At 51.1% G+C, this 21,178-nt stretch overlaps 1 protein-coding gene across 5 annotated transcripts in view; it reads right to left on the minus strand.

Moving 5' to 3' along the window:
- Nucleotides 1–206: 206 nt before the first annotated feature.
- The window catches only part of MORC2 (MORC family CW-type zinc finger 2), a 37,791-nt gene continuing 16,819 nt past the window's right edge, over nt 207–21,178 (minus strand). For 2 of the 5 annotated variants that reach the window (XM_059676011.1, XM_059676010.1), the window contains 22 exons: nt 18,805–18,913; nt 14,957–15,116; nt 14,736–14,847; nt 14,104–14,229; nt 13,475–13,554; nt 12,735–12,817; nt 12,173–12,258; nt 10,720–10,860; nt 10,475–10,629; nt 10,231–10,359; nt 9,715–9,820; nt 9,274–9,406; nt 8,113–8,187; nt 7,655–8,026; nt 7,033–7,164; nt 6,580–6,631; nt 6,030–6,171; nt 5,686–5,922; nt 5,505–5,598; nt 1,700–1,888; nt 927–989; nt 207–475 (listed from right to left, as the gene is read on the minus strand). In XM_059676011.1, coding sequence (XP_059531994.1) covers nt 407–475; nt 927–989; nt 1,700–1,888; nt 5,505–5,598; nt 5,686–5,922; nt 6,030–6,171; nt 6,580–6,631; nt 7,033–7,164; nt 7,655–8,026; nt 8,113–8,187; nt 9,274–9,406; nt 9,715–9,820; nt 10,231–10,359; nt 10,475–10,629; nt 10,720–10,860; nt 12,173–12,258; nt 12,735–12,817; nt 13,475–13,554; nt 14,104–14,229; nt 14,736–14,847; nt 14,957–15,116; nt 18,805–18,913 — 2,845 coding nt within the window. In that variant the 3' untranslated portion in view covers nt 207–406. The remainder of the gene's footprint in view (nt 476–926; nt 990–1,699; nt 1,889–5,504; nt 5,599–5,685; nt 5,923–6,029; nt 6,172–6,579; nt 6,632–7,032; nt 7,165–7,654; nt 8,027–8,112; nt 8,188–9,273; nt 9,407–9,714; nt 9,821–10,230; nt 10,360–10,474; nt 10,630–10,719; nt 10,861–12,172; nt 12,259–12,734; nt 12,818–13,474; nt 13,555–14,103; nt 14,230–14,735; nt 14,848–14,956; nt 15,117–18,804; nt 18,914–21,178) is intronic. The other 3 variants (XM_059676012.1, XM_059676014.1, XM_059676013.1) reach the window with 3 other exon arrangements.

Here is a 21,178-nt window from a genome sequence, read left to right on the forward strand (position 1 = left end):
GGCGGCTCCCTCCCTTTTCTATCCCTCAGATCCCACATGGCTCATCTTCTAGGAGAGAAGCCAGCCCTGCTGGAGCCTCTCCGGCTTCCAGATGCTGGACTTGCACCTCAGGAGCCAGGAGCCGAGAAGCAGCTCAGGCTGCACGTTCTGCTTCTCCTTGCCCCCGAGCCACACAGAGAAAGCACAGTCTCACAGCAGGCGCAGCATCTCGTTTCTTTCAAAAAATAAATATTTATAAACTTAGGGAGGAAGATTCAAAGAATCAGAGCATTTTCCCTCCAAAAGCACAATGTCCCATGTGAGTCAAACCAATGTTAAGTCCACCGACCCACTAACGCAACAGCCCCCACCCCCGGGAACTCTCCCTGAGGCAGGAGCAGGGAGCTGGTCTCTGGCTCTGAGCCCCTTAATCCCCCTTGGTGATCAGGTCTTCGATGTAGGCATCCAGCTCGTCATCTGTATTGATGTCAATGTCCTGAAACAGAGCAGGGCAGGGTCAGCTGGGGGCCATAAGGTGGTGGGGGGCCTGCCCCCCCACCCTTCTGTGGGGCCTAAGGAGTCCCCTCCTCTCCCCCATCCCCCAGCCGTTACCCCTGTCCCCTCTTGACCATCCCGCCCACCCCGATCATCTGTGCACAGATGATGCCAGATTCCTTCCCTCTGCCCCACTCCACCCCAAGTTCCAGGTTGCCGTAGACGTGTTGCAGGCTTCTCGGGCTCAATAAATCCAAAACAACACAGCCAGGCCCCCCACCCCAAGTTGTTCCCACCTCAGTACAGGCCACCGCCTTCCCTCCGCCCACGGGCTCCAGACAAACCACAGGAATCACCCTTGTTTCCTCCCTTTCCCTCAGATATTAGAGATCTGCCCACTCCCTCCCTCCTCACTGTCATCATCCAAGGTTAAGGCCGCCAGCATCTCTCACCCAGACAACTGCGGGAACCTCACTGGAGTCCCGGATTCTAACCTCTAGCCATGCCAGGCCCTCCTACAACCAACCAGAGTAAGTGTCTTAGAGTGCAAACTGGATGACGCCAGTGACTTCCCACCTCTACAGGCCCCCCGCTTCCACAGCCCACACTCCTGCCTGAGGTCTGGGCCCTGGTCCGTCCTGCCAGCAGCACTCACGCTCACTCCTGCATGACTGGTTCCACTCTCAGCTCAAATACCTCCTCAGAGAGATCACCCCTCAAGCCCTGGGAAGTGGCCTCCCGTCTGCCCTCTGTTTCCTGCATGGCACTTCCTGCCCTGGAGTGTCGGGCTGTGAGGGAGGGACCTGATCTTGCCTGTCGGTGGCCCCAGTACCCACAGGACGGGTGGAGCAGGCCCTCCCTCAGTGTTCACTGCCGGGTGAAAGATGGAGACCTACGGGGCATTCTCCACTATGGGGCCACCCAATCCCATCTGGGCGTCATCTGGAAAAGTGAGGACTTCTATTTCATGGCTGGGAGGCATCTCAAACCAGGTTGTCCACTGAAATGTCTAAACAAGGGCAGAGTATGATACCGTGGGCCTGGCTGGGAGGAGGCCCAGGCAGCCGCACCACCTCAGCCCTCCTGGTCAGGATGCTGTGCAGCCAGGGTTGAAACCACAGATTCCTGTGAGTGGGGAAAAGGCAGAAAGAGGTGCCCAAGCCCCGCCCCCCCTTCCTCAAGAGACCAGGTGGTCCAGCTGCAGAGGGAGAGCTGCCTGGCTCACCTCCTGCACCTTTTGCAGGAGAGCCACGATGTTGGTCCTCAGCTTCTGAAGCTTCTCCTCGGTCTCGCGGAGCTTCTTCTCGGAGGTGCGCAGGCTCTCCTCGGAGGCCTTGGCCCGCGAGTCGGCGCGGCTCTGGTAGGAGTGGCACAGGTTCTGCAGCCCCACTTCGTACTGCCGGAAGTACTCTTTCTGTGGGGGGGGGGGGAGCAGAGGGGGTGCATGAGCTCACAGGAGTCCCCAGGGCCCATCTAAATGAGCGCTGGTTTCCCCAACTGGCTCAGCACAGGGCTCTGAACCGGGAGGGGTGTCAGACACAAGGGCCAGCAGCCTCTGGCTCCGGAGCAGAGAGACTGCGATGCCATCTCGTGGGGCTGCCACGAGGACAAGGTCGGGATCACACAGGGAAGCACTTAGTGAAGTGCTTTCGCCCACAGCATGCCAGGAGTGAATGTGAGGATGACTGTGCCCATTCCCGGGGGCAGAAAGGACACAGTCCCCGCTCAATCGTGCTTTTCCAACTTCACAAAAGCCCTGTCAGCAATCCGCGCCAAGCCACACCCACAACGTCGGACCAAAATTCTCTTCTACCCATTCCAACAAGCAGCAGCGGCAGCTCCGGGTGTGTGTAGCATATTTAGGCAGCATCCGTTTTTCCCATCTTCCCCGAGCCCCTGGCACTTCCAAAGGTTGGGGTGGGAATGTTAATAGTCGTTTTGGTGGACATGGTAGCAGAGTACTTGTTTCAAATGAAACGTCACCTGGAATCCCAGTGAAGTTATTTAGGTCGTATGTCTTTGGGCTTTATTCCTTTTCTAAGTTCAATTGATTTACTCATAAGTCACCAATAAGAAAGATAAAGCCATTTTAATGAACACGAAGTCATAACCAACAGGTCCTGCCCGACCAATACAATCTTACCCACTCTAACCTTTCTTTCTTTCCAGGAAGATGTATGAAGTACCTAGCACCATTGGGTGGCTCCTGTCTACTGTTCATTTGTTTGTTTTTTAATCCTCTATTGATTTTAGAGAGAGAGGAAAGGAGAGGGAAGAAAAGGTGGAGGGAGAGAAGGGAGGGAGGGAAAGAGGGAGAAAGGGAGCGTGGGAGAGAGGGAGAGAGAGAGACATACTGATGTGAGAAACATTGATCAGGTGCCTCGCACATGTACCCCGACCAGGGATTAAACCCACAACCTGGGTAGGTGCCCTGACTGGGAATCACACACACAACCAGCCCTTTGGTGCACCAGATTACGCTCCAACCGGCTAAGCCACACTGGCCAGGGCCTGACTACTGTCTTTAAAGTGTTACTGGCAAGTATCTAACTGTGTTATTCACCTGACAATCTAGAATATTATTCTATTAAACCAAGATGGCAAAAGAAGCCCCACGCTCTGCATGATAATTACACTGGCAGCACAAAATGCCTGTTCCAAAGTATTAAAGCCCAGGATATAATACCTCGAGTCTGACTGGGATTTATATTAGTTTTCTTAAACGTTTATTTTAAAGTAATTATAGATTTCCAAGCAGTTGTTCTATTACTGAATGTGTATGTACTGGACTCTAATTATCTGCAGGACCCCGTGGCCTTATGGAACTCCCGGCCCAGCATGGTGGGGAAAACGACCACCACTTAGACTGACAAGGACATAATGAACACCGGACTCTGTTATGTCCCTGATACTTAAAAAATTAAAGTTTGAGCTATTTCAGGCATTATAATCAGGAGGACATGAAGTGACACACCTCCTTGTACAGAATAAGCTCACAGAGTATTGCAGGCTCATCCGCTCCTGCTGACTGCTCGGTTGGAGCAGATGAGCCCCCTGTGGAGCTCCCACCACTGCACCCGGCTTTGCTCTGAGTTTGGCAACAACTTTAAGCTAGAGCAACAAATCTGACTGACAAGATGTCAGGCCAACCCAGCCAGTCCTATGGGCTGTCTGTAGAGTTAGGGCATGGAGCCTCCCATGAGGCTTTCAAAAGTGCCAGCATCTTCTAGCCTCCTCGCTGGGCACCACCCCTCTCATCTCACAGGGAAGCTGGACGGCACCGTGAAGAGGAAGACCCGTGTCCCCAGGAGCACCTGGTTCAAATCTGGGCTCTATCACGACAGACTGCACCTCTTGAAGGCTTAGTGTCTTCAAGTCCTCACCTCATTTCCTTTTTTAAAGTGGGATGGAGATTAAGCCCCATATTTTTAACTTTGGAAAAGCTTATCAAGAACACAGCTGCCACATGAGGGCCCAACATGTTGAATATACTCATCTTGCAGTTCCAAGTCCAGTTCCACCATGAAACAGCCCACTTGATAAGGGTGACTCCCAGGTCCCCATCTCCAGCCCTGACCCAAATGCTAGTCCCCAGTCTCCACCTGCCCACTGGCCATCACCAGAAATTTTAGTGCCAGTACTTCGGCCCAACACAATTAAATCTCAACTCATCACCTTACTCTGATGAAAGCCCTGCTTTCTCTCCCAGGTAACAGCTTTGTCATAAACCTCCAATTCCCTCAGGCTTGAGACACAGGAGGCATGTGGACTTCTCTCCCATACTTGCCTCAGGCAATGACCAGTCTGTCCACGGCCTCTGACATGGCTTTCACCTGCTGGTCCACTCCCACCACTCTGGCTAGCGTTCCCTTCTCTCACGTCTGATCTTTACAACTGGATCAGCCTCCTTGCCCTGCATCTCCCACCCAACCATCCTACCCAACATGCTGCTATGCTCTTAGGGGCAGGGGCAGCACACTACGGCCCATGGGCTAAATTAGCTTGTTACCTGTTTTTGTAAATAAAGCTTTACTGGACCACAGCCACATCCTTTCCTTTACGTATTGTCTATGGTGGCTTTCAGGCTACAATAGTGGAGTTGAGTAGCTGCGAGACACTGTGTAGCCTACAAAGGTGAAAGTACTTGCTAACTGGCCTCTGCAGAAAGTGGGTTGACCGCTGCCCTAGACATAGTTTAGGTCAGGGGTCCTCAAACTTTTTAAACAGGGGGCCAGTTCACTGTCCCTCAGACCACTGGAGGGCCGGACTATAGTTTAAAAAAAAAATTATGAACAAATTCCTACACACACTGCAGCGGCAAAAACACCCAGTGGGCCGGATAAATGTTTTCAGCGGGCCGCATATGGCCCGCAGGCCATCCTTGCTCTCAGGCCCCCTTCCTTCCTAAATACTCACCCTCCCCCATCTGCTGCCTTGACCTCCCCCACATGCCCTTTCATCCCTGAGACCCCCTGCCACTCTCTCGCCTCCTCCAGACTGCCCACTTCCACAGCATGTACCGCTCTCTGCCTCATAGCCAGCTGCCCGGCAAAAACTCAAGTCTCCACCGACTCTTAAGCCCCTGGAAGCAGGGCTCTTGCTGCTCCTCCCAGCACAGGGCCCCTCAGGGGAGGCGCCCCATCAGCATTTGCTGCGTCAAATACGACTCGGTGCTCATTTCCACATCACAAGCTTCTCTCTCTGAGAGTCAAGTTTTAGGCACTTTGAGCTCAAGTTCTTCACTGTTGCCTGTGACAGGTTTACCCCCTCTGCCCAGGTAGAGGAAGAGATGTATTCATCATAAAATGTCAAACCAGGCTACTGTCTGTCAGTGAGGACTCAGGCCAGGGTCTCATGACACTAGAGTCCTGTGCAGCTAAGCCACTTCTTTTCCCACCATGTCGTCTCCTCTCCATTCTCTTAGCATAAGAGGGGGAAGCTGGCTGGGAGGCACACAGCTGAGAGCTGGCACCACAAGCAGCACCAAGGGGGGCACACAGCGTGCAAGATCCAAGGTCAGGGAGACTCACCAGAGGAAAGGATATCAGCTCATCTGAACTCATAGCACTCAGCTCCTTTTTGGAGATGGGGAAACTTGGAGGCAGGAAGTACCGTAAACAATTCCTAAACGAGAAAGCAGGTGGGGGCAAGATGTCAGAATGGCAGGAGAGGAGAAAGCCACCGCTGGCCCTGGAGCAGCACGACACGCACCGGAGGATCTGGACGAGCAGGTCGATGGTCTCGTGGTTGGAGCTCGGGGCGGTGGTGTCAGGCTCAATGCGGCTGCAGTCAGAAGTGGAGGGGTCTGTCACGGCCACAGCCGGCTGGGCCTCAACCGGCGGGGCCCTTGTGGACTCCTCCTCGCCACCGCCCTGCTGGGTGTCAGGGCTCTGATACTCCGGGGAAGGGGGCTTCATCAGCCGCACATCGTCACTGTCTTTCTCCACCCTGGAGAGGACAGTGTTTCTGTTGTGTATCCCCAGCTCCCAGGATGGGACACAGCCTCCCCCTGCCCTGGCCAATTCAGTCCACCCAGCCTCTTCGAGGGGCATTACCAGCGGTCTCTTGGTGTTGTGTCTGTGGGCACGTAGTCAAACTTCACCTTCCACCGCACCGCATGCTTGCCTGCCTCCACAGCTGTGACGCGGCCGGTGTACCACTCCCTGTTCACACGCACCTCCACGTGCAGACCTTTATCTGAGAATGGGATGGAACAGAAGTCAGAAAACTGACTGGAGTCCCCCACTCAGTCACACACCTCGAGAAAGGCCATCCCAGGGTTTGCAGGGACAAGAACTGCTGGGTGCTTGTCCCCACTATGCCGGGGACATGGGGCCCAGTGACCCTGGTCTCCTCCCCCATCTGTCATAAGAGCTCTAAAGAGCAGCAGGAAGAGTGCCAGAGGTTTCAGTGCTGAGAATTTAGTGCTAAAAATGCACACAAGGGTGGGCTTTCTTCAGAATTCTTGGAATTAGACTTGAAACCACTGGAGCACCAGAGCCCAGAGCCCGGAGAGCCTCCGTGAGCACTGAGGGTCAGCGGCTGCTGGCTGAAACCCCACTTCCCGCCCCCCCCACCAGCAGCCAGGTACCTCCCTCCACTCACCTTTCTGCGCCTTCCTGAGGTCAGGTGAGTCCTCCTCAGCACTGTCTGACAGCTGTGAGGGGAACAGAGGGTTAGAGGCCCTGAAGAGCAGACTTCTGCATGGCTGCCCGCCCAGGGCCATCAGCCGTCACCGCCTTGCTGATTACATGGCGGTTTAAATCACCAGGACTTGCCAAGTGCCACTTATTAAACCACTATCTTAGGTGTCTACGCTTCTGTCACCTTTATAAACAAGATAGCGGGCAAGGGACAGAATGTCATGGACACAGAACACAAGGGTTTAAACCTCCCTGATTCTGCGTCAATGTGACCTCCGACCTGGGACCCAGTCTCCCGCAGGGTCCTACCTGGCACCACGTTTCCGTCATCTTTGTAAACTGAGCTCTGGAAGGCTCACGTCACAGCGCAAACGGAGCCGTGCAGACTGCGGAGAACTTCCCCTCGACCACCTACCTCACTCAAGTCCTTCTTTTCCTCCTTCACAGTAATTCTGCCCCGCTTGGGTCTCTCCTTCCTCCTCTCAGCCTCTTCCTCCACTTCTTCCTCGTCAGAGGCATCAAGAGCCCGCTTCCGACCAGGGGTAGCCTAGAGCGAGGCGAGAGGGAAGAGAAGGAGCCACGTCAATCCTTGAGGTGCAGGAAGCTTCTATCCGGCCTGAAGGAGCTTCAGAGAGAAGCTTGTATGTGTCTCACTCTCCACCAGGGCTCAGGACACCTGACATTGCTCAGTGTATAGCAACTCCTGGCCCCGTGCCCCTGAGGACCTGTGCTCAGAGCTGTCCCCGGGGAAGACTCTTAGTTCACTCCATACGGGCCAGCTGTGACCTCCCTGAGACACAGCACCCACTACTGAGCTGAGCAAGGCTGTGTGTCACCGGACCACAAACACATGCTACAGCATGAGGAGCCTGTGGGGGCAGTTCAAGTCTGTGACAGCCCACACCTCGGAAGGAGCAGGGAAAAGCTGCCTCAATAGAGCCACTTGCTCTGAGCCCCTGAGCAAGTTAAGTCCCTTCAGCTCTGGACACTGACTGCCCAGCTCCACTCCCACCCCACCGAGGGGAAAAGCACCTCACCGGGGGAGGTTTACTAGGGGGCTCTGGCTTCTTGACCACTGGCATCTTGACGGCTCTGGGGGCGGGGACCTCCCGCGGGCTCTTGGAGTTGGGCAGTAGAGATGGTGACAGCGGCTGCACTGGAGGGGTAGGCCGAGGCACAGTCTTGACTGCAGTGTTAGCAGGCTTTCGGGGTGCCTCGGGCGGCTGGAGGAGCCTGGATGTACAGGCCTCCTCCCGGGCTGCCAGGGCAGGCGGCTTTGGGGTGCTGCTGATGGCAGGAGCCTTTCTGGTTGGCCTGGGAGTGTGAAGGGCAGGGGGTCTGCTGGGAGCATTCTTGATCACAGCAGGTAAAGGAGGTGAGCGAGGACGCTGAGGTCTGCGTGCAGGTTCCTACAAGAAGCCCAAAGAGTGAGAACACTGGTCCTAGCACACGACACCTGAGGAAAAGCCCCTCGCCTGCCTGGGCTTTACTTCACCTCAGAGGAAGGTCTAGTGGTTACTTCCAGCGGCAGCTTCTTCAGGTCAGCCTGGGAGCGGATGGGTGTGGTCTTCTGCAGGACAAATGCGATGATCAGGTGTTTACCTAGCTTGGTACACTCAGGCAGACGCTCTTTGAATCCGCACCGTCCAGGCCAGTGGGGAAGAAAACCGGGGCCCAGCCCTACTATTACAAGCCTCCCATTCTCACTGGGAAGACCCAAAAAACACAGACACCAACCATCCGCAATGGCAGGATTCTATATGATTAACCCAGCAACTCAGAGACTGGACTAAATTCTCACTAAAGCAGCCAAAAAAAAAAAAAGGAAAAAAAAAGGTGGGAAAGGCCTGATGAATGAGGCCAAGAAAGGACAGGGGATCCAGCAAAAAGGGAAAGGGCCTAGGACGTGAGTTAGTGAGAGCATCTGCACAGACACAGAAGCCAGAAAGCAAGAAGCTTCTGTAACACATACAGTAAAGGGCTGATGCCACAAATACACCTAAGACACCCTGGCAAATCAATGGGGGAAAAACACAGAAATATGAGAGAATAAGCAAATCTAAAAGAAACACAGGCACCTGGGAAAACTGCCCAATTTTAAAAACATGAAAAAATTTCAAATTATAAAATGTATACTTTGCCAAATTTGCAGAAATATTTAAAAATAAATATACTGCTGGTAAAAATTAATAGATCTTCAGAAGAATAACTTAGAAATAGTTTTTTAAAGCCACAGAATTTAATTATCCACTGAAAATATGTGTGTGTGTGTATACATCATATGACATCATAATCTATTTCTATTAAAAATATACAGCATATGTATCTATGTGTATGCAGGCAGTCAAAAAAAGCTGGAAGGACATGCAGTTAATGGTTGTTACCTCTAAGGTAAGCTATTCATTTTCTGAAGTTTTAAAACATTCATAAATGAATGGGACCACTTTGTAATATATAAATAAAAGTCTGCCTGTCTAAAATAATGATCAGGGCCAACCTGAGACCAGTGTGCCTGGAGATTGGGGCTGAAAGCCCGACAGTTCTCCTGGGCGCGTGGAGAGTGAAACTGAGCCCGAGGGAGCAGGGGAGCCACTGAGAGGCCCCGTCCCATCCCAGACAGACATGACACGGCCTTGCTCCGCCCAGGACCACGCACCTGCATGGCCTCCAGCTTCTCCTGATTTTGGCGAATTTTCTCTGTCAGCTCCTTCTGCTTCTCTTCATGTGTCTTCGGGTCCTTTTTTAATGTCCCCAGGGGAAACTTCTGCTTCTGCTCAGAAGCTTCACACCTGTACAGAGAAGGTGCTAAGGAGGCCGTGGGAAAACAGGCTCCACGTAGGCAGGGCCCTTCCTCCTCAGCCAACTCAGACGCCTTTCATCAGAGCAACCACCTCAGAATTCCCAAGTTCAAGGGATTAATACTCACTGCAGGGCACACATATATTCTTATTTCTGGACACTTACTACGTGCAGCAAGACAGATGTAAAGATGTGAGCACTGATCTCAAGAAGCATAGCAAGTTATTTACCCAAAGAGTGGAAAAAACATGGTGCGAGGATGGAGATACCCACAATCGCGTTAGAGAAAAGTGCTCACCGGTCCTGCTCAGGATCAGGGTTCATGGAGCAAACCCAGGTGTCGGGATACTCTTTTTCCACAGAATGCAGCTGGAAGGGGAGGGTCCGCCACTTCAGACACAAATCTGTGACACAGAAATCACACCCTCAACCCCAAAGTCAGCCACGCCTACCAACAGTATCTGTGGTCAGCATCCTGGGCCTCCCAAGCCAGGCCCAAGGCACAGATGACCCTGACTTGCCATTCAGTGTTTCATTCTGGCTCCAACTGTGCCTTTCTTACAGAACAGTAACTCTTCTCAGGGACAGTGACACCAGCAAGGACGGGAACTTCATATCATGGACTCTCCACGCCCCCAGCCCCTCTCCCTCAGCACAGCCTAAGACTTAGCTCCCAAGGCCATCACTGAACAGACTCCTATCCCCAGTGGGACTATAAGACCATGAATGTCAGTCCAGCCAGGCCAGCATGGGGACAGAGGGTCATGGACTATGACGGGAAGGAGTCAGGAGGAAGTTCTGACCACCGACTCACCACACTGGATGGTGGTTGGGATTTCCATAGACCTCCGGCGCTTGTAGCGCACATCACTAGATGGGGGCTGGTTCCAGTTGGCAGAGAGGTAGCCATATTCATCCCAGAACTTGACGATTCCCCGCTGGGCTGGAAGGCAGACACCCACACATCTTGTCAGAAGGCAGCCTCTCCCTCTTCCTAATTTCACGCCCTCAGGCAGTGACAGCACCCTGCGGCTGGAGGTGAAGAGCAGCAGCATTACCGATGGCGACGTCCTTCCAGTACTGCGCCAGGTGGTCCCCCATCGCCCGCAGCAGGTGCCGGTACTCCTTGGCATCAGCGAAGTCCTGCTTGTTGTGTGTAGGCTCCAGGACCAGGTAGGGCACATCAACAACTCCAACAACCCCGCCACACGCCCTGCAGGGAGAAAGAAGACAAAGCCCCGTCACCCCATGGCTGAAACCCTCCCAGCTCCGGCCTTGGAAGCTCCCCTGCGGCAGTACTCACATGCCCCCTTCCAGCTGTGGTCCCACTTTCTCGTACATCTTGATCAGGCGGCTGCAGTTGTATATGAACATGCCGTCCAGATACCGGTGTTCAATGTTGACCCCAAAAACAAAATTCAGTTCCTTAGGTTCCTTAAGGGCTCTGAGAAGAAGAAAGGTAAATTCTAGTAGACCAACCCAAACACCATGGTGTTTAAGAGGTGTTAAGCTTCAACTTGAGACATGTTTAACAAAAAGCTTTGTATTTTCATTCTTTTTGACAAATATGTTTTTATTGATTTCAGAGAGAGGGAGAGAGAGATAGAAACATCAATGAGAGAGAATCATCAATCAGCTGCCTCCTACATGCCCCCTACTGGGGATGGAGCCCACAACCCGGGCATGTGCCCTGACCCAGACTCAAAGCATGGCCTCCTGGTTCATGGGTCAATGCTCAACCACTGAGCCATGCTGGCCGGGCTGTGTTTTCATTCAATGTGTAACCTGTTAGACTTGATAGGGACCGACAGTGCGCAGTGACTCTGAGCATCCCTTACTAAAAGCATACGACTTTGGCCTTTGGTAACAAAACAGAGTTGCATTTAGGTGTGAATGGGATACTGTGAAGCTGCTGCTCCATGGTGAATAAACACAGGTTTTCTGCATACCTACGCCACTAATGTGACAGTAATAACTTTGAAAAGGCAAAAACTCACAATGAAGAGGCATGTGACAGAAGAGACCATCATGTGATAAATGTCAACAGTATCACAGAAGCTGCAAAGCAAATGGAAGAGCAGTGGGCTCCCTCAGGAAGAAACCTGAAACCTAGGCCTGTGTCAAGGAGCCAAGGAACAAGCCAGGAATGAACTCAAGGCCCAGAGCCCAGAGAGGCTCCAGCCACAGAGGTGGGACAGAGAGAAAGTTTACTGAGCCAGGACAAATGCCCATTCAAAATGAAAAAGATCCAAAACTCAATCTACAGCGTTATTCCGATAGCACCAGGTGGTAAAAGTATAAGCACGTTTAAAACATTTGTTTAATGTCCTATGTATTATAAGTTTTATACAATTAGCATTTTATATACTCTTTAAATGAAGAGGGGGGGGAAAGGAAAGGAAGAGAGGGAATAGGAAAGGGAGATAAAAAGAAGAGAGAGGGAGGGGAAGGGGGAAAGAGAGGGGAGGAGAGAGACACAGACAGACAGGTGCCAGTGAGAAAGGTTTGGTGTTCAATTCAAGGTGTTGGCACTGCCCTGCCTTTTCCTAGCTCAAAAAGAACTGAACGAGGAAAAAACTGTTCTCCTACAGTGGACATGTGACCAGCATTAAGATTACAACATCGATGGTTTTCTCAAAGCAATCTTGGTGACAGAATAGCAACCTTACGGGGTGGGGAGGGACTCCCCAAGCTGTCAACAATCAGTATAAAAGCTCCCTAATTTTAAAAGTTCGAAGGCCAGTCCTGGCACTCACCGCTGCTTGGCATCCTTGATCCGCTTCTTGACATCGGCTTCTCTGCGCATGGTGATGGCCGTGTTCTGCACCTGCCGCAACATCACCTGGGAACAAGCGTAGCACAGCAGGGAGCACGGTAACACATCTAAAACTTCCCACTTCCAATCACATGGATGCAACACCACCCCTGGAGACTTATTATTTTCTACAGACAATGGGGACAAACTCAAAAGCTATGTTTCCCTTCGCCGGGCTTACTGACAACTGAAAGTCTACAGAGGTGTGTGCCAGACTGGGAGATCAGAGAACTGCTCAGATCCGTATTGCTGTGTGACCTGGGACAAGTGCTGTTTTCATTTCAATTTCTCTTTCCATAAACTGAGGATACTAAGTGTCCATACCTCATGCGGTTTTGGGATGTTGAAATGATTAGCCAAGATTTTACCATACAGTGTGTTCAATAGAGGTTATGCAAACATCATTCCATTTTTCAGCTTTAAGGCAAGGGGTTCTTGACTCCCAGCTGTGGGATCCTATGGCCAGAAATGCTAGCGAACAGCTGCACGGGGCTGAGGCTTACCCTGGAGTCCCGTGTGAGGTCTCCACCCAAGCGTAGTTCTAATGCCCGTGCTTTGCTCTCCGCCTCCCGGGCCTTATCTTCAGCTGAAACACAGAAGAAACCATGATAAGGAATTCAAAGGCTTAAAACTCTCAGTAATCACTCTTGGATCACACAGTGAAGTTCCCACTGCACAAGGATGGTGGTGATGTGTGTGTGTGTGCACTGCTGAGGAACAAGTGAGCTGGTGAGCAACTGCCCCGCTTGGACTGCAAGGTCAGTTCAAAAAGGAAAATCAACGACTCAAGGAAACTGGTACTATTTACATCTGAAACATGCTTTTCAACATTCCAAGTGAATCAAAACGGGTCAAAAACTGCCCAAGGCAACCCAAGTTAAACCCTCAGCAGAAGCTAGAAGCTGAGTCCTCAGCCAATCATTCTCCATTAAGAGCCAGGAAGCCCTGTAATCAGGAGAGACCTTGACATTTTTGCCCTGGAGTCATAAACACCAATTTCACAAATATTCGGGCCAGAGGGCACTGTGGGATTCTTCACTCTGGGCAAGCCCAGCAGTTGACATTGTTTTAGATGAAGAAGAGAGTGTGAGGAAAACTGCTGAGAGGACTGGCCAGCACGGGGAGGGCTGCAGGAGGAGCTGCCCCAGAGTGTTGGATGGAGCTTTCTCCTAGATCTCGCTTTGGCGATAAGCCGTGTCCCAGGCGACTCCCACCTAACCCCTCCCGCACAGGAGGACATTACCAATCCGGGCTACGTGCTCAGCTTTCTTCACTTCCTGCTCTGCCCGGGTCTTGAAGCGGCTTGATGTGTACTTGTACATCCTGAATGGGGAAAAGGCAGCTTAAGAGGGCAGGGTGGCAACCCGAGCAGCTCAGGAAGCGCCCTGACTTCCTGCTTCCTCCCAAGCTGCACTGTCCTGGCCCCTCATGGTGAACCAGAGCCAAGCTTATTTCAGCAAAGAGACGCAATTCCGTACTCTACTTGCCGCTTGCCTCCGGATGCACTTTGATAAGCAAGCTCAGTGCTCCCCAGTTGTTATTAATCCCACGGCATAAACTAACCTCAGTAATCAGCCAGGGTCTTTGCTTTTCTCCTGTGTAGTGTCTACAGGCCCCTCGGCCTTGAAGCCAAGAGGCTCCAACAGCTCACTGTGCCAGGCAGGGCACCCTCCACGTCACAGAGGGCACTCACACTCAATGAGCTTTGCCAGCCCATCTCCACAGCCCTTGGCCACCTCTATCCCTCCCTCAGGACCCACAGTAAACCACAGGCAGTTAAAGGCCCCAACACAGTCAACACTGTCCGAACCTGTCGTCTAGCATCTCTCCAAAACGTCCTGGGAAAGCGTGGCAGGGCGGGCAGGTCCCTACCTGGGCTTGTACAGGCAGCACGAGAGCCTCTTGGTCTGCACCTTGTGGCCGTGGATGAAGATCCTCATGCGGGGGTCGATATAGAGCACGGCAGCGTAGGCACGGAAGGAGCGCCGCTCCGGCTTCCTGGAGGTGACGGGAACAAAGGAGTGTGGTCACCCCCCTCACCAACCCCCCGAGTCCAGCAGGACCGCCTCTCAGCAGGCTCCCACCTCCCCACTCGCATCTCTGCTTCTCCTGCCACCTTGAAAGTGTGCTTCCACAGTGCTGGCACCACATCCTGCCCCCTCCCGTCCCCAGCACAGGCACCCAGACACCAGCCCCAGCCCTACCACTGCCCCACCACGGACCCAGCAACTCCTCTGCCTCTCTAGGGCCTCCATTTCTTCTGTCAAATCAAGGAGGTGGAGCAAGGAATCATCTCTTCCTTTGGCTTAGCTGAGACCCTGCTGGCCTATTCATCCCTCTGCCTATGGCAAGATGATGTGGAGTTCCCAGCTTCATGAACTCTGACACTGGGAAACCCAGGGAATGAGCTCCCCCCTCTCTCCCTAAAGTCACTTCCTGAGCTTTCCCAACTGAGAAAATGGATACCAGTTCCAGGACTTCCCTCCCTTCCCAGCCATACTCACGTGCCCTCTGGGGAAGTCTCTGCCATCTGGATATCTCTTGGATTTGAGACTATGTCTAGCTCTGGTTCTCCGTTATCCATGAGTTTGAGATTGAAGATGATCACCAGTGTTCCTGGGGAACAGAAATCCCTCCTTTTTGCCAGGCGCCCCCTGCACATTCCCACAACGCCGTGGCTCTGGAGCTAAGGCTTCTAGGTGATGCAGGCTCAAAGCCTACTTACCACTGTCCCCAGGAATCTTCATGAACTGAGTCATCACTTCCTCCTCGTTGTGGAAGGGCGAATACTTGTAGATGAGCTCTGTCTCTATGGAGAACTTCTCCAAGTTGTCTGTGAGAGGGTCCCGGGTCCGAGCATTCCAGGTGGGCAATGGGACTATCACCTGTGAGTGAGCACAGGCAGACATTTCCCCTAACGTGTGCGTTCATTCATCTTATCCCTCCCCACACGTGAGGCCCAAGCTCCACAGCCTGGCACCAGAGGCTCTGTGGCTTCTGGCCCTTCCCAGGATTCAGCCTCACATCACTAGGTCCCCTGGGGCATGCTGGGCTGTGCCCTGGGGGCCTGTGCCAAGGCAGCTCCCTGCTCGAGATGTCTCTGGCCATTTTCCTAGTTTGGTAATAACTCTACTCTTCCACTAAGGAAAGTATATTTGCAATTATCTAGTGAAACTGAAATTACACATAAACATAACTTACAACTCAGCAATTCCACTCCTAGGTACATATTCTAAGAGAAACTTTTGTACATATGTACCAGCCAACATCTAAGAACAGCAAAACAGCCACTACAAAGTGGATTAAACTGTAGCATATTTATATAATGGAATACTGTGCAGTGATGGAAATGAACAAAGGAACAGCTACTACCATCAATACAGATGAATCCCACAATGTTACATGATAGAAGCAAAATAAAAAAAAACCTATGATGAGTGCATTTATATAAAACTCATAAATGCACAAAACTAAACTATTCAAGAACGCACACATAAGTGACAACATTATGAAGAAAAACAAGGAAATAGTCATCACAAAGTCACCTCAGAGCAGTTCCTTAGAGGTGCAACAAGCACCTGATTGGTGGAAGTGCACTGGGGACTTCTAGCATCAGCTATGATGGTGGCTGCATGGGTGTTTGCTTTATTTATTCTCTAAGCTGTACATACATTTTAACACACTCTTCTTTATGTATGGAATTTAATCTTATGTCTAAATTATGTTTTAGAAATTTCTACCCTTGCCAATTATGCCTCAATAAAGCTGGGGGGAAATCCTACTCTTTCTTTAAAAACCCTCTCAAATGCAACGTCCCCAGAGGCCTCAGTGTGCTCTCCTCCCCTCACCCCCACCCCCAGTCAGCTTCTCAGGACAGTGGCTATCACATGGCCCACCGTGAGGAAAAGAGCTCTGTACTTTAACAAGTGCCAGGGTGATAAACTGTTAGAGTTCTGAGACGTTTTGCTGGTTTCTGAGAAGCTTCCTGCCTAGAGTATCCAACCCTAGGACTGGTTTGCACACATTCCGATGCAGCCAAAAATGTTTATTTTGAAATCTTGGCTGAGTTCGCACTGCAGTAACAATCCAAAACAGTGACCTTCTAGCACCAAGTAAGGAAAAAATTTCAACCTAGTTTTTTCACCAGGGAATTGAGTTCCATTTGTGTTCTGTGAGTTTGTACCTCACTCTGCACCTCCCATTCTTCACAGCAGTCCCAGGTGACAATGGCATTATTTCAACTGTGGGCATTCACTCATTCCCATTGGCACCCACCCCTACCATCCGAACACTTCTCCTCTGTTCTGGTTCCCCCTACCACTCTGGCCACTCCTGTCTCCTGGCACTTTCTCCTCTCCCAGCCTTTAAATGCCCGCGTGCTTGAGATCCCAGGTCCTCTTCTCACTCTACGAGCTCCTTTAGTTGAGCTTATCTGCTGCCAAGAATCCGGGAGCCAGGCCTCCCCCGACTCCAGACCAGACTTCACTTTGTCCAGGACAAAATACTCTTCCCTTCCCAGCTGCACCTTCCGCCGTTCTTCCTCGGCTCCAGAGAGCCTGCCAGGCCCAACTGCCACACCAGAACCTGCGTCAACCAGACCCCTCCGTCCCCTTTCCTCCCTCCATCAGTCAAACACCACATCTGTGGCCCCACGTGCTAGAGAGGAAGACTGCTCCTATTTCGCTCCCTCCCTGCTCTGAGTCCCTTCAGGTTACACACAGCCAGGTCTTTCACCTGGCCCACTCCAACACCCCAATCTTCCCAGGCCAATCACTACACGGTAACCAAACTGATCTTTAAAAAACCCCAAACCTAACACTGCCACACCTTCTTTAACTGCCTTTTACTGCTGCTTTTAATAAAGTCCCACATACTCAACAAGGCCCTGAGGTCAAGCCTACCCTGGCCTCCCTGCTCTATAGAGGCCACCACTTCCCTTCAGGTGGCCCCCGGCCAAGCCCTTTCCCCCAGCCCTCAGGGCCTTGAGCAGACGGTTCCTGAAGACCCCGGCCTGGGCTGAGCTCTCCTGCCTGCCTTTCCCAGGAGCCTGCTCTTTCCAGCTGCAGGCTCCCCTCACATCAGGTATGCTGACACTCACCACAAAGGCAAGCTTAACTCGCTGGCTTACCAAGTAAAGATGGCAAAAAAAGATAGCCTTTTATTCCCAACATGAATGAATCTGTGATGATTTAGGCGCACATCTAAACAGGGCTAGTATAAATTTAATCTAATCACGGTTCACCAACAGAAATAAATTAGATGGAAACTGAATTCACCTACTTGTTGATGTGACAGCCATAGATTTCTCTCTACAGGTACTCTCACCCCCTTCTTGCAAGCTCTGCCTCCATTCCTCACATATGAAAGGAGGTCAGAGTCTAGTCTAAGGCTAGCAGACCAAGGCCTTCTCTCCACGTCTCCCCCCACTCCCCACCCCCATCCCATGAGCGGGCAAAGGCCTCACCAGATCAGCTCTGCAGATCAGCTGAGAACAGATACTGTCCATTCCGTAGGCCTTCCTTCCAGCATAGCAATAATCAGCTGAGGCTGATGCCAGCTGCCATTTATCGAAGTACATGCACTGATCTTTTCCGTATGCTCACCAGCTTTAGTACCTACTGAGGCCCTATCGGTATCTGACCTGTAGCTTCTGACATACACGGTTAGAGCAAACACATTTCCTCAAAAGAAAAATGTGCTGCCCTAGCAGGTTTTCTCAGTGGTTAGAGCATCAGCCAGGAGACGGAAGGGTCTCAGTCGCAGGCTCAATCCCTTACCCCAGTCGGGGCACGTGCAGGAGGCAGCTAATAGATGTGTCTCTCTCACATTGATGTTTTTCTCTGTCTCTCTCCCTCCCTTACACTCTAAAAATTAATGGGGAAGAGGGGGGGAGTCCTCGGGTGAGAATTAACAAAAGACGGAGAAAAAATGTGCTCATAGCACATTCCACAAAATCACCATAATATGGGAAAGACAGTACTGTTCCTATTATTATTGCAGCTGTGGTTTCCACCCACAGTCCTGGAAGCCTCAAATCCTCTCCTTGATACGACAACTTTCCATACTGACACCCACCAGATTGATTCAAGCTGCAGATCTAGGGGAGCTGCATATCCAAATCTTGGTTCTGGCCACTCAGCCTGAAGCGTTGAGGTTTTGCTTCCTCTCACATTAAGATATCTGCCTTCACCCCTCCACCAATTCATTCAACCAGCTAACCCAATTAACAGGGGCATGGCTGCAATCCTGCAACCCCAATGAGCCCAGCATTGCAAATGACCTATGACAGTGATGGCGAACCTATGACCCGCGTATCAGAGGTGACACATGAACTCATTTTTTTGGTTGATTTTCCTTTGTTAAATGGCATTTAAATATATAAAATAAATATCAAAAATATGTCTTTGTTTTACTATGGTGGCAAATATCAAAAAATTTCTATATGTGACAAGGCACCAGAGTTAAGTTAGGGTTTTTCAAAATGCTGACACGCTGAGCTCAGAAGGTTCACCATCACTGTCCTATGAGAACAGCCTGGGCAGACCCAGGAAATGTGGAGTGGAGGGGACCCACTTCATCAATGCCTTCCTCCTCATGAAAGGTGCGAGACAGGAAGAGGCAGGTCATGGTGTCGTCCTTCTTGGTGAAGAGGATAAAATCCTTCCCGATGCGCATGGAGCCTCTGAAAGGGAAGCAGAACTGGGTCATTCTTCCAGGGACTCGAAAGCTCATCTGAGAAAGGAGCAAGTCTACCCGAACTGCCTTGGAGCGCTCTCCTACAGGCCTCCTGCGGTCTCAGGACCCTGAGCCGAGTTCCACAGGCCTCGTCCCCACTCCTCCCACCTGACACTCCTCCCTCTGCTCTTCCATTATAACCTTGACCACACTTACCCGTCGTGCAGGGCTCTCTCACCACCCTTCGAGGGCACATTCACTGCTGATCATCAGTTCTAGTTAGTCTCACCCCCAGGTGTTGCCACAATGTAACCCTGCTGCCCATGCGCCAGGTTCATCCCAGCCACATAAGGGCTGCTATCCCCTCCAGATTTCACTCCAGTAACAGATACCTTTAACACATCAGCGTCCATGCTAACCACAACCAATTCCCATCCTGTCCTTCCTTCATTGACACAAACTCCCCTAGCATCTACTCATCGAATCGCAGCACCATCTAGGGAACAGCCCACTACCTACGCTCACAAGTCCTCAAAAAATGAAAATAAAAATAAAAAAACAAACAAAAAACAGTACAATCCCAAGGTTAACCATGTAAAATATAATTCTTGATCACAGTTGTCGAGGGGGCCTATAATTGACTCAGGTCCGGTAAGTACAGCCATCTTCTGTCTCAGAACTGTTTGACCACCTCAAGCTCATTATGACACAGGCAGGTCCCTGCTTCTGGATGCAACTAGTTCCTGGGCAATGTGCCTCCAGGAATCGACTGCTTCCTTCCTGTCTGGCCATGTGAAACCATCTGAGGAACAGGCCAGGACAGGCCTTCCCAGGCAGCATGGAACAGTTGTCCAGCAGAAGCATGAGCACCCATGGGAGGACTCCCCACTGAACAATGGGGCTATTTAGTTCCTTTCTTCTGAGCAGCTTCTGGGACTTTATGGCTATTATCTCATTAGTCCTCGTCATGCCCGAGGGAAGTGATGGCAATAAGGAGCCTTATTACTCTCATCTATGTACAAATACAAACCAGACTGGTATGCTAAACACCCAAATGAATGCCATGTCCCATTATCCTAAATGCTCCGGACAACTCCCAGGACACCCTGGGGGATGCCAAGTTCTGTTTCTCCTGTTCCAGTTCCCGAAGTTCTGGCAATGCTCCTTCCCCGGCAATTTCACAGTCCTCCTTCCCTAAAGCTTTTGGGTGGCAAAATGAGGCACAGTACCTTGCCTCTGTCAGAACTTATTCTTGCCCTAAATTGGCAAAAACTCCCAATTTGTGCCTCGTTCTTCCCGCTGTCTTTGAACCGGATAGCAATAATCCCAAAATGCCACTTCCTCTCGGCTTCCCTGCTTCTCAGCCCTATTCTCACCACAAATCACTTCCTCCGAAAACCTTTTCAACTTCTGAATTGGTATCAGAATGAATTCACTCTGAACACTAGATGGCTCCATCTCAATGGGTCCTTTACAATTGTTCTACTAAAAATATGCTAACGACATCCCTCAACTTCGGTACTCTCTCCTTTCCGGTCTTCTAGGCGCTTTTAGAGTCATATTTCATTTGCTCCTAAAACTTGCTCCATAAGGGAGAATGTCAGAGATTAGAATCCTATATCCTAGATTAGGAAATAGATATTCAGAGCGGTGAAGTGTTTATCTGAGGCCAGGGAACTGATAAAACAGGTAGGAGAAACCGGGCCTCCAATCCAGGGGGCAAGTCAGGGTTTCGTTACCATCACACTGACGGTCACACTGGTATGTATGGTGATTATTTGAGGCTCAAATAACTAATTAAGTGAGGTAAGATTTGGATTTTAGTTTGTCTGACTTAAGTGAAACAGGCACAATTTGCAGTCAGAAATTCTGGCTTATGTCTTTGCTCTACACTTGGGCACCTTTATATTTTTGGGCAAATCATTTCACCCCTATAAACCTCAATTTCCGCATCTGAAAATGAGCATAACAGTACCGACACCTCACAGGACTATAGGGAGGGTTGAACAAGATCAGTTAAGCTTTTAGCACAGTGCTGGCACATGGTAAGTGCCTGTGGATACCATCTGGTTCCTGTCCTAAGAGACAAATCAAAAAGTCCAGGTACCATGTCTTTGGAAGCACTTTCGTTCTTCCCCACACACCCAAAGCACACTGCATGTGAGGGACAACTAATGCTGTTGACTGGCCAAACCACCACTCTCTCAAAGAAAACAACACGTCTCCACAGCAAGACTGAAAACATGACACAGAATTCCATTTGTACAAACTC

The sequence above is a fragment of the Myotis daubentonii genome, chromosome 19 (assembly GCF_963259705.1).
Source record: "Myotis daubentonii chromosome 19, mMyoDau2.1, whole genome shotgun sequence".
NCBI lineage: Eukaryota > Metazoa > Chordata > Mammalia > Chiroptera > Vespertilionidae > Myotis > Myotis daubentonii.